Genomic DNA, 12,708 nt, shown 5'->3' with positions numbered 1-12,708 from the left:
TGCAAAAGAATAAGATCTCTTTTCAACTATGGCACTAATTCATCTTTCAAACCTGTATGTGTTCAGCTTCTGGCTCACAGCATAAAGTCCTCACAGAAAACCTGTGAGCGAAATAAAAAGCCACTGTTTTCTTTTTTAATAGCCAAAAATATGTCCTACTGACCCATTCTTGAGAAAAATAGTGTAAATGATTGAGCACTATAGGTTACACACACTTTAAAAAGAGGGATATAAAGGTTTTTTTAAATATATATATTTAAGGAAAAAAACTGTTAAGAATACATATATAATGAAATGAAGAACATAACTTTCATCCCAAGATACCTGTATTACACTCCTACACAACTCATCTGCCCAGAGAGAGCAGTAAAAACATAAACGCTACCCCAGCAGTTCTGTTCCAACAGCATCTGTTAATTCACTCCATTTATAAAATACATATTGACAAAGACAACTGAACTGGGACCAGGGAGATTTGATTTGGTGTGAGAAAGTCAATTCAATGTGATTTTGTTAAAGGGCTCCTGCAGGCAAATAAAAGAGTTTAAGTAATAAAGTACATAAAGACATGTTTTATGAGCCAGTCCCGTCTTGTGGCAGCCACATAATGCGCGGCTAAGCAAGAGGCCCTTGTTCAGAGCTGGTACTGTGAGCTCAGTGTTGACGCTGTAGATCAAGCACAATTAAGGATCACAGTGAAAAGGGGCTAAAATCATGCAAGCAAACACTGTTCACCACATATGCTCCATGAGTCACCACTGGAAGGGAAGAATAGTAGGGAAACCGCAGAAAGCGTTGCAATGTTCTTCTGATTAGCTCATCGTGACAGTCAGCACTGAACTAGGGTGCTTCTAATACCACAGAAACTGAAGGATCCAGTAAATACAATAAATAAGATAAAGACAGAGCTTATTTTTTGGGAAAGGAGGAGTTCAGCCTTCAGATCTGGATTCCTAGTTATATATTAAGATCCTTAGTTGTACAACTAGAGGGTCAAACTGGCACACACCATCACTCATCTTTGTACACCAAGCAGAAGTGGATACTAAACCTTCATTATTTCTGTTTTGAAATCAGGCTCCCCTTTGAGACTGTAGTAGTTTCTGAAGTCTTTTTGTCAGGCTGAGAAAGCTGATGGTATATAATTTGTCTAATAATTGTGGAAAGAAAAGACACATGAAACTGTCTGAATAGGTTTTGCAATAATACCTCCAATCTCTGTCATCAGCTAGTCATAGAGTGTTTTATGAGGAACTAGGGTTCAGGTTGTACATCTGAGTGGTGGAGTAATTTCCTACTGTGTGAAAGAGGGTAATGGCATACACTAGACGAGTCAGTGAGTAGTGCTAGGGATTAATTTTTGCTAATTTTAAACACAAGTGAGGGACATAGACCACCAAGCAGATAGCATGTCAATCTTCAATTTCCAGGTGACTAACCCTCCATTTCCAGAGCAAATGGAAAATCCCTGCACTGGGATGCATGGCGGCACAGGGTGGTCAATCTAGCCTCTGCTCTACTCATGAGAGGGGACTGGTCCTATTTCCTGACTTGGATGAAGAAAGATCATGCTCTCCTTTTGAATTTTCTGGTTTCTCCAGCCCCTGCTGCTTTTGGACAAAGCAAAGAAGGTTACTGAAAGCTCACCATTTTGCAGTATAGCAGACTACGTGACTAAAGTGCAACAACATTTTAATAAGTTGGCATACACACTTTAAATCTGAGTGTGTCACTTCTGAATGCTTAGTGTCACAAGAGATTTAGCAAGATGAAGACCTTTTTTCCTTAAAGACTTATTACTTACCTGTGACAGGTCTGTATGCAGTCCCTTCTTTTTCATCACCACAACAGACTGAGTCCATGCTTATGACTCTTCCACCACAGCACTGCTGATTGAAACTGTCGTGAAGGGATCCACCACAGCAGATTTGATTGCCCGATGTGGAGTAAGGCATTCCCTGGCAGCAAGAGTCACCAATTCCAACTGAAACTCTGTTTTCCTCTTCGTTAGGGCAGCATACTTCTCCTGTCAATTTAAGAATACAATTAAAGATTTTATCCATTTATAGCTCATGAAATTCCTGAGAGAGTTTCATCAGATAGCAACAAGTCTAGATTCACACAGCTTCATGTGCAAAACATTCCATGTGAAAGCATGGAATCACTCAGTATTTTAGAATGCTATAAAAGTATTATATTCATTTGTAATAATGATTAAATAAACATGGATTCAGTAATTCAGGCCCAAGACTCTGTAAGATATCAATATGCAAGTATGGCAGAGACAAACTGAGAAGAGCAAAGAAAATAATATCTGTACATATGACAATTGTACAGTTGGAAACCTTTTGCAATTGAAGTTACATAGTAAAGAGAGCTCGTTCTTGCTATGTTTAATAGAACCATCAGCCTACTTATTCTCAGCAAAAAATTTCCTTGTCTCCTTCAAAATCATCCCAAACTTGTTTTGATGGACTAATTCACAATGCTTTAAAGAGTTTTTCAGTGTCACTCAGGACTTTATCTCATAAAGAATTTAAGGATTAAACTCACTTTAAAAATTAAATACCACTGTCACAATTGGTGGGCTTGGCTGCTACTTAAGCAAAAGCATGAGTTTTTGCAGGAAAAGACCTTAGGATAAGACTTCCAGTAAGACTGACACTATAATGGTGGGGTGGGCTGGGCTGGAATAAACTGTGTGCTATGAACAGAGTAGATACTGCTATCAACGATACAAAAATTACGGTAAATTGCAATAATTTTCATTCACTAGTGTCTGTGCTTGATCTAATCCAGTGTTCTAAAAGTCACATTTTTACATTATCTTTCTGTGCTGCAATGTTTTCTGTGGCTCAAAAGTCATTTGGAAGGAGTAGTGGTTTTCTTTCGCTATTGAAGATGGGTAGTAGAGTTGATTAAAGTATTTTGATTCCAGATTGTTATTCTAGGAAATGTATTTTGATTTTTAAAACTCAGCTTTCTCATTTAAAGCAATATCTCAAGTCTGTTTCTTACGAAAAGTTGGGAATTACAGACAGAGAGCTCTAAACCCAGTGCAGCTTTGGTCAGAAATAAACATGTGATGCAATTGTAATAGAGGAGAGAGAACAGTGTTTTCCTTTCTCCCCGCTTCCCTTGTGCCCGGGTGGTATTAGCATTATTTATTCTGCCTCCCATCTTAGTTATGAGATGGATGTTTGCACTTCTTTGTGCACTACTGTTTCAGAAACTCAGATTCTGCCTTCCTAATTTGTAATCTTCGTGCCTTCAGCACACCACGAGCTATTGAGCTGGCCAAACAACATCTGGGAAATACATATTCTTAGAGAGTTTCCTGTAAAAATAACTTTATCAAATAAAGTCAATAATAAAAAAAAAAGATGAGAACAAATTTTTAGTGTATAATAGATATAATCTGTCTAGATACTTCATCATATTTTCCTGCATTCCTCGGAAGCTAATTTAGTTGCTACACAGAGAAAGTATTAAAACACAGAATGTATCTTACATCTAGTGGAAATAAAACTATTTTTTTTAAAGAACTATTAGACATAAGACACAAAGGATCAGTAACCTGCTCATTAACCTCTCAAAATGGGATCTATTCCAAGCTAGGCTTGAAAATGTTCTCTCTTTGAAAACTACTATGCAGTCTTAACAGTTAATTGTTATCCTTATCAAAGAATGACCCACATTAACATTTAGCTTGAGGATATTAACATATTTATAAAAATAAAAAAGAAAAAAGTGACCAACAGTGTTCATGTTGCTGCCCTTTAGAGTACAGAAAAATAATGCAGCAAGTATACTTAGGAAAAAAAATGTTTAAAATCATGCTCAAACATTCACTGTTTCATGCTTGTGGACTGCTGACTGAACAAGAACTACTTTCAGACATAAGACATTTTCTTCCACTGTGCTTTTCTTTCTTGATGTAAACAACATTAAGCTAGTTAACACAGACCACTGGATGGGGACAGAGGTCACAGTATAATCTCTCCATTTCAGAACATTGAGATTAATGAGGTCAGCAAAATACTCTTCTCTGGTTCTTCCATGTGATAGCATTTTTCAGATGACATCATGGAAGGCATTCTAATATTGTGATATATGAATTACTTTTCAAAAGATCACAAATTGGGATGTGCTGAATGTGTTGGCAAAATTTCAAGTGTTTCTGAGCCTAGGGAATGTGCACCAGCTCATGAGTAATGGAAGCATTTTAGCTCCTGACCTGACGATTGCCTACAAAGAGATATATGCTCTGAACACTGCCCCCATGAAAGGGATCTCTCCTCCTCCTTTACCTCCCCTCTCCCTCTCAACAACAACCCACCAACAAATGGGAAAACCAAAGTCTGGACAATAAGACAGAAGCACTATTTTGGCAAACTTCCCAAGCAGCTCTGAGAATAAGAAAAGGATAAATTTCCATCAAAGTTAATACATGTGGGATGTTTTCTTTGATCTGTAACATTAGTGCAGAGTAGACAATGTAGAAACAAGTAGAATATCAACACCAAATACTAACAATTGCCCCACAAAAGAACTGACTATGGAAAACATATGGGGTCAAGTCAAGCAGAGAACTAAACTGCACCACTAAATTGCCTGATGGTGTTCCTATTAAGCAGAACTGCCCTTCCCATTATGCAGCACTTACTGCAATTAAGTATAGTTTGGCATAAATTAGTTCTCTGGGAAATGACCCAATCATCAGGTTTCATCAATTAAGCTTTTCTTGTATAAACAGAGTACACTGAGTTTAGAAGACGAAGAGACTGCAATGTTCTTTGCTTATCCCACTGAACTCAAGTCTCGAAGACATCTAGAAATCTTGATAAATCTCATGTTTATTTCTATGTTTTTATTCTCCTTGGTTTAACAAATATATCAACTTTGATGTTTTGTTTCATTCAAGCACTGGAAAGGAGTTGTCTCTTACCTACTAAAACTCTAGTGTAATAACCACCACAGCACTGATGTTTCGGTTGCACAGCATGTATCTGACCACCACAGCAAACCCCTGGTGAATTAGGAATAAATGGAATGTACTTGTCCTCGCAGCATTGGAATCCAGGTTTATTGTCATGCAGAATCCCATTACAACATACCTAGAAATAGTTTAAAAAAAAAAATCAGTAAGGTAATATCTGTTAAACCAAATATAACGTGTTGTCTGGCAAAACAACGTATATGAAAACATGTACAACACTTCGTAGTATGGATACTAATATAACTGCAGTCAAATAAAATGTAACTTGGCTAAAATTCTGTGCCCTCCAGCATTATCAGACTCCAATAAACTACTGTGTATCTGACAGCATGCTGCTATTCTGTGGCTTTCAACCATACTGCACCTTAATAAAATAGTCGATTAGTATGAATCATCTTCCTATGCCTTGCAGGCTGTTTGAGTCTCTCAGTGTGGAGTAGATTGCAATATGTGGATACAATCCACCATCACCTTATCCTTTTCTTTTCTTCCCAATTCGTGTTTATTTATTTATTTATTTACTTACGTATTCATTTATGCTGAAACATGTCATCTGAAACCCTTACAACTAAAAACCAGTATTTCCCAATATGAGTTCTTGGGTTTTCTTTCACATAAAAATAAGTGGAATTTTCTTCCTATAGCATATGATCACTTATTTATGACCATAGTTCTTCAGACAATGTGATCTCAAGAGAATAGTATGTATATAAGGATTTTTTTCAAAATAAAATTTGTATGGAAATTAATTTTGAAAAGACCTTTTAACTGTGGACTCCATTTAGGTGCTGTCGAGAAAATTATACACTTCAACAATCAAATAATTATTTTCACACTTACTCCTGTGTCAGTGGAGTAGCACACTGTATACACAGCAAATCACATAGCACAGTCAGTAGAATGACGGTAAAAATGGTAAACTTGGAACCTACAGTCAGTGCAACTTGTATTAGCCTCTTGCAGCTAGACATGAAATGGAGTTGGCAGCAGAGCACAGATGTTAGAGCAGAGTTGCTCTTTTGTTTTAACATGGAGCACTTCCACCACTGACTTCAACCATGTCCTAAATCATGTTATCCTAGCAGCAAAGAAAGTGTTCCTCTGAATGATCTTTCATTTACCTAGGTACTGTAACTATTAGCTGACAAAAAACTTTTAAAAATGTGCATTACTAGGCTCAGGACATCTGCCCTGTATTACAATTACAATGTTAACAAAAATACAGACAAACAAAAAATATTTTCCTTATGTCATAAAAAAAAATTCTCTTTGACTTCAGAGAGATGAAGTCAAAGCTTTGTTTTGTTTGCTTTTGAATGGCCTTTACTCAATCGCCCTTGGGAGTGTTAGGTTAGGTTCTGAAGCTACCATATGTAGACAACATGTAACGCAAAATTAACATGAGGTAAGGCAGAAGGGGTTCCTGTTACCTCATTATATTTTTAGGTTTTATAACATTGCATATTTTGAACTATAACACCGTTTTCTGCTTTTCCAGCATACTTTCCCATTCAGCATCTCTTTTAGACAACCAATGTAGCTGAATTTTGTCAATTTCTGTTGAGGAATTTTGAGTTTCTGTAGGTCTATTATATTATTTGCTGTCCACTTTGTCACTGGTAATATAATCCAATCTATGAATTTAATTAACCTACTGTTCTTTCTTCCAGATCATTAGTTAAGATGTCAAATAAAACTACTTTACACTTCTTCTTCTCTGCTTCCTAGCTTTTGGATATTTTTAAATGACTGGCATGCATTCCTGGCTGAGTTTGTCTTCATTTACAATTGGCTGCAAAGAAATCTAGGAGTTTACTTAGTCTCTCTGCATTTCCAAGTCATTTTCAAAGCATTATTAAAAATATAAAATCAAGTACTATTGTGCCACTTTCCTCAGAAGATATCATTTCTAGCAAAAATTCTTGACACTTGTAAAAAATTCCCGTCTTGTCCTTTTTCCTGTAACCTGAGCTTGAGACACCAGAGTCAGTAAATTCTGTACCTGCCTACATGAAAGGAGGCCAAATACATGTTCCTCATGCATTCTTGGCCCCAATTTGTGTGCCCCCTGGGATTGTGTCTATTTCTGTGATCTATCTAGTCCAATATCTCCTCTCCTTTTCATGGACTTCCTTTGTCACCTCTGTACTGTTCCATTCTTTTCAGTTATGCACACCACTTAAATTTCACCTGAACATAGTCTTTCCATCTTTCAGGTAAAGAAAGTTACACATCTTTGGCATCATTCAGGCTCAGATGCTTAAGCAGCCATTTTACTTTCCATGTGATGCTTCCAGTTTTGAGAAATGCCCCTTCTCTTGCGAATCCTCAGCAGAAACACCTGCTCTGCATATTTCACACCAAATCTGGGAGGGCCATTTTAGTATTAACTCTACAGCATTCAGTTTAGAACATTATTTACAAGATTGCATTATTACTGGTGTCTCTTCTTTTCCTCCTCATTTTCCTCAAAAAATCTCCAGCTGAACACTCAGGTGTGTTACAGTAATTTCAGCAGCTACTTTTTCCTTGTTAAAAAGTATTTAAGATCCTCGGTATTTCTCAATAACCTAGATATAGTTTCCAAAGAGGTGTCCAGTCCTAAAACACTTTCACACTCTCAACTGGCATTATTGGTTGATATAGTTGATGCTATTATTATGTAGTTCCATAAAATTCTCTGTAGTCAGCTGTAAATTGTTAAATAACACTTTTTTGGCAGTCCTCTAGAGAGAGTTTCTATTTGCATTGATATTCAGCCCAAGGATTCTGCATTATCAATCCATAAAATAAAATGCATTCAAGTAATGCTAACACTATGTCATAGAAAAAGAAGAAAAGCAGATGGATTGAAAGTTCTAGTGGCAAAAGGTTATTATTATCTCATCTTAGATCTAAAGGTGACCGTCCCAACTGGATGGTGCCATTGCGTACATGAAAGTAGAAGCCTTGTAGCGAACAGATACAGTGCCACCTACATTTTAGGCAGGTCAGAAGGTTGAAAGTTCAACATATGCTTGGTTATTAAAAGATCTTTACTATCTATGGAGATGAGACAAGATGTTCATCCTTAGATGTCATGGGAAAAATATCAGTAGACCAGGTTACTCTCCAATCAGTCCTGTAGTTATCGTCCCACCCAAGCCCACAGAAGGACTGTGATCAGGAGCACAGGGACTGCGAAGGGTTGAGCACAAGCAAAGACTTATTGTAATACCTGAGCAAGGCCCAGTCAGCCATGACACTAACACAGAGTAACTAGATATCAAATCTGGCAGGCAGGATTACACAATATTTTAACGATTTTAAAAAAAACACTCCAAACTTATCTATGCAACTCTCTTTTAATTACAATTGTGTCATCCCTGATCCCTCTGCTTGCTGAAGACTTTGCTGAAGGATATTATCTGGCCTTATGGACACATGCCAGTTGAGCTAAGACTGATTTACTCAAATAAACAGATGTGCTAGGCAGCCATGTTTATCCTTCTTGTCAAACACTTGCTGCCAGAGCCACTTTGTGAAATAGCAATTCACAAAACACTCTCAGGAATTCCTATTAGCTACAGGAGTTCATTAAAAATTTCTGCCTGTGGAGAAAACACCAGAGTAATGATTGACCCATCATGTTCTCATGTGAGAGGGAATATTTTAAATTAGCAAGGTTCATTCTTTTTTACCTAAATTATCTCTGAATCTATATAGACACCCTTTTTAGCTAAGTATGCTTATTCACCCATTTCTTTTCTCAAACTATTTTTCTCTTTTGGTAATTGATGCAGACTTAGATCTAAAATCCATGAGCAGAAATTATTGTTATTCTGTTACAAATCACTATATATTATCTTCCTAAAATGAGTTTCCTTTCACATCTTTCAGGTGTGTTACAACAAGAACTGTAAACTTTTTAAAGGTCCTCTAAGCCTGAAAGGACTTGAAAAAGAATGTAACGATATTGCTAACATTAATAGTAAATTTTACATAAATATTGATGGAATACCCTTCACCACTGTCAAGATGTGTTACTTTTCACTTCTGAAAATTGTGCTTTTGAAGCTAGCTATCAAGCCACCATTTTGCTCCTCCTGCCCTGAAAAAGAAGCCACTGGTGTTTTTAACATATCATGGCTAGGCTTCGCGAACAAATGGCAAGTTAATTACAATGAGTAAAGGGGTAAACCTTTACTTCCTAGTAATGTTGGTTATATTTGATTAATTCACTAACTGCAGATTTATACAGTTTCTTGCAACTGAAAATAAAAGTGCTGAAGCTGTATTAACACCTTCGGTCTCTTGATGTTCATATTTATGTTGCAAAGTGTACAGAAATTGTTAGCCTTTATGCCACTATTTTAATTACATTTTTACTGTACCTGTCTTATTATTTTCAGAGTTCACCTCAGGATGCCAGTAACAACAGAAGAATAGTTTGGTAGCTACAAGGATAATACAGGAATGCCTTCCCTATTGATACTGAGATTATGTTCCCCAATGGGTGAAGCTCAGGCACACTCCCTTGTTAATTGAAGTACCTCTGAAGAGCTCACGATATGTGCTCTGTGAGCTGATGTCTCTTTTGATACTTCAAATACAGGTAGAGTTATGGATCACATCTTACTGAAAACAGAAAAAGACTGTGTAGACTGACAATTTTGGGAATCTTGGGAATACCCAAGCAACACAGGTTTGTTACTGTAAAAGGTCCACAGGACATAGGAACCCTCCTGGCAGCTGACAAAATTCAGCATCAGTGTGTATTCTCAGCTTTTCTGCACACAAAAATCTTTCTAAATTCTTTCCATGCTCAAGAAATAAATGCATCCAAGTCTGATTAAACATGAGGGTAAGGATACCAGGCACAGAAATGTGTGAGCTTTAGTTAAAGTAACAAAGATTCCTAACATTGAAGTAGAAAATTGGATAACAACTAGAAAGAAGCAGTTGTGATCTGATGCAAAGATTACTTAGGATGACAGGAATGTTTGGTCTTCACTGGGCTTAATATCAGGCCATGAATGTGTATGTACACATGTCCCTTGTAGCAAAAAGGTCATTTGCTCTTTTAGAGGTTCCCAAGACAGCTCTGAGCAAGTTGGTTTATTTGCACAGCACAGTGCTAAGTAGAGATACTAACCTGGATCCCAAACACAGCACACACACACACTCCAGAGCAGCCTTGCACCTGGGCTGTTTCACACTGCCTGTCTGATACAGCTGCATTACTCAGCTGGACCCAACTCAGCCAGTGTTAGCTAAAGAGTCTCTGCATCCCACAGCTGCACACTGAAAACATACCCTTCTATTTCTTTTACTGAAACACTTTGGTTTCTCTAGATGGAACGGATTATATTTTGGCAATCTCTTATGTAGCTGAATTATAACTAATCCCTCTTTTTCTGCAGTGCCTTACAATAGCAAGCTGATGATGCTAAATGTAATCCATAAATTCATAAGGAAAGATTAATAAATAACCAAAGACATATCTCCAAATAATTTTTGTACAAAAAGCCTAGTTTTCCTCTCATTTTATACTCATGAACTCAATAAAATTTTAAGAGGGAAATTAGATCCATTTTTTGTCTTGTATTCAAGGTGCAATAGTTGACCCAAGCAAAAGTGAGAACTCCACAACCTATTTGTCTATCGGAGCTATATGTATACAATTGCTAGCTTTTGCTGATGATTCCATCATCAAATGAACAAAAAAACTTGTTTATTATTCAGGATCTGAACATTACTTAAAATGCTCAGCATTTAATTCTCAATGGCATCTCTTTGCATTTGGCTGTACAATTAATTTATGGTTAATAGGCCAGGCTGGGTGGGACTTTGAGCAGCTGATCTAGTGGAAGGTGTCCCTGCCCATGGTTGGGGGGTTGGAACTAGACGGTCTTTGAGGTCCCTTCCAACCCAAACCATTATTTGGTTCTATGAAGTGCAGCTGGCACTGTGATATGAGGCTTTCTTCAGAACAAGTGTACACTGGTCAGTGTTGCTTTTCTTCACTTCTGTCCAGTAGACTGTCAAATCCAAGGAACACAAATATTAGCATATAGACTTCAGCATTATCACTGGCATAGACTGACATTGAATTCTATAAAAGTGTGAGAGAGGATTGCCACATAAGGTCTTATGCCATCCTTATCATGGACTCCAGTTTAAAAGGAACATGGATGTACCAAGAGCTCTGTAGGTGTGTCTTAAAGATATTTTGGATGGCTAGTGTGGATACATATAGCAAACCAGACAAAGCATTGGGAGAGGGATTTTAATCAATTCACCCACAAAAATTACCCCCATGTCATTTTATGCATGAGTGCTTCCATTTCCCGTGGACTTTCCAGTCCTTTATTATATATCCATTACTTAACAACTGGCACCCACTTGTAACCACAGTCTCTGAAAATACAGAGAGACCATTAGAGCAAAGTATTGCAAAATTAATTAGAAAAATTAGAAAGTCAGGAAGCTATAAAAATAAATGAACAATCTTCAAGCTCAAAGTTACCATACATGTATGAAGGCTGAAAAAATAAAAGCAGAGCAGAAAACTTCTAAAATAAATATAATACAAATTTAATTCATATACATGCCAAGATCTGTTAAAAGTCTACCATGCCAAAAACCTGAAATAAATAATTTTACCTTTTAGAAAAAGGGGTTGCCCATAATTCATTCCAAGATTTCAGAAATACTTATGTTTAGTATTGCTTTCAAGGGAATTCAAAAGCTAAAGCTGTGTTGGTTGGAATAATTTATATTTTGATTTGAACCCCTCAAATAACTCACTCCCTTAATTACTGTCTTGTCTGACAGGGAATCTTGTGAATACATATTGTTTGCTTTAGTCACAGCGCATGTGATGATGTCTTTGACAAATAGAGACACTATTTCATGACATTAAATCTTACTTTCAAACTAAGAGTTTTCTACCTCATTTGTCAATAAAAACCATTACAGACTCCTGCTATGCTATTGATCCTACTCCTAAACAGGAACTCATATGAAGATTAACCTGAAAATAGCCATAATTTAAAAATGCATCTGACAAATCACAATAGATCCCATTCAGAGTTGCTCATCATTGTCATATAACAGCTACGCACTTGTAGCTGAATCAAAATAGATTTTCTCTACTAGAGAATCTTGTCATTAAACATTTAGCCAAGGAAAAATTTAAGTGGGGAAAAAAACGCCCAGCAATTCATGTTAATAGCCACTATTTACCATGCAGGATTTGAGGAATGATTCCTCACACAGAGAGAAGCTTTATAGTTTTGTTAGTGTTTCTCAAATTTTGCATAAACCTAGAAATTTTCTGTGGCCTTTAAGTGGTCTGATGCAATCACTTTATGCCAAAGGAGCCATATGAACTACCATCATGTGCTACAGAGATATCTGAATGAATACTTGAGCTGATAAAGCATCATCTCCTCTAGTAACTTTCAGTGTATGATCTGTGGCGTGCAGCTGAGCAAAACTGATTGAATCGTAGAAACATAGAATACCCTGAGCTGGAAGGAACCCACAAAGTTCATCGAGTCCAACCCCTGGCCCTGCATGGGACAATCCCAAAAATCACCCCATGTGCCTGAGAGCGTTGTCCAAATGCTCCTTGAACTCTGTCAAGCTTGGTGCTGTGACCATTTCTCTGGGGAGGCTGTTCCAGTGCCCAACCACCCTCAGGATGAAGAACCTTTTCCAAACAT

General features: G+C 37.1%; 1 protein-coding gene across 3 annotated transcripts in view; it reads right to left on the bottom strand.

Annotated features, from left to right (window-relative positions):
• The window catches only part of USH2A (usherin), a 378,126-nt gene that overhangs the window by 85,521 nt on the left and 279,897 nt on the right, over positions 1-12,708 (bottom strand). For all 3 annotated transcript variants that reach the window (XR_005562590.1, XM_039378797.1, XM_039378798.1), the window contains exons 49-50: positions 4,949-5,117; positions 1,805-2,026 (exon numbers count right to left, since the gene is read on the bottom strand). Coding sequence is in view for 2 of the 3 variants with exons in the window: in XM_039378797.1 (XP_039234731.1) it covers positions 1,805-2,026; positions 4,949-5,117 (391 nt within the window). In the remaining variant the exon portion in view is untranslated. The remainder of the gene's footprint in view (positions 1-1,804; positions 2,027-4,948; positions 5,118-12,708) is intronic.

The sequence above is a fragment of the Pipra filicauda genome, unplaced genomic scaffold (genome assembly GCF_003945595.2).
Source record: "Pipra filicauda isolate LSUMZ 115617 unplaced genomic scaffold, ASM394559v2 scaffold147_size4022426_pilon, whole genome shotgun sequence".
NCBI classification, from domain to species: Eukaryota; Metazoa; Chordata; class Aves; order Passeriformes; family Pipridae; genus Pipra; species Pipra filicauda.
The sequence above is the reverse complement of the archived record's forward strand: the minus strand, read 5'-3'. Positions and strand labels throughout refer to the sequence as shown.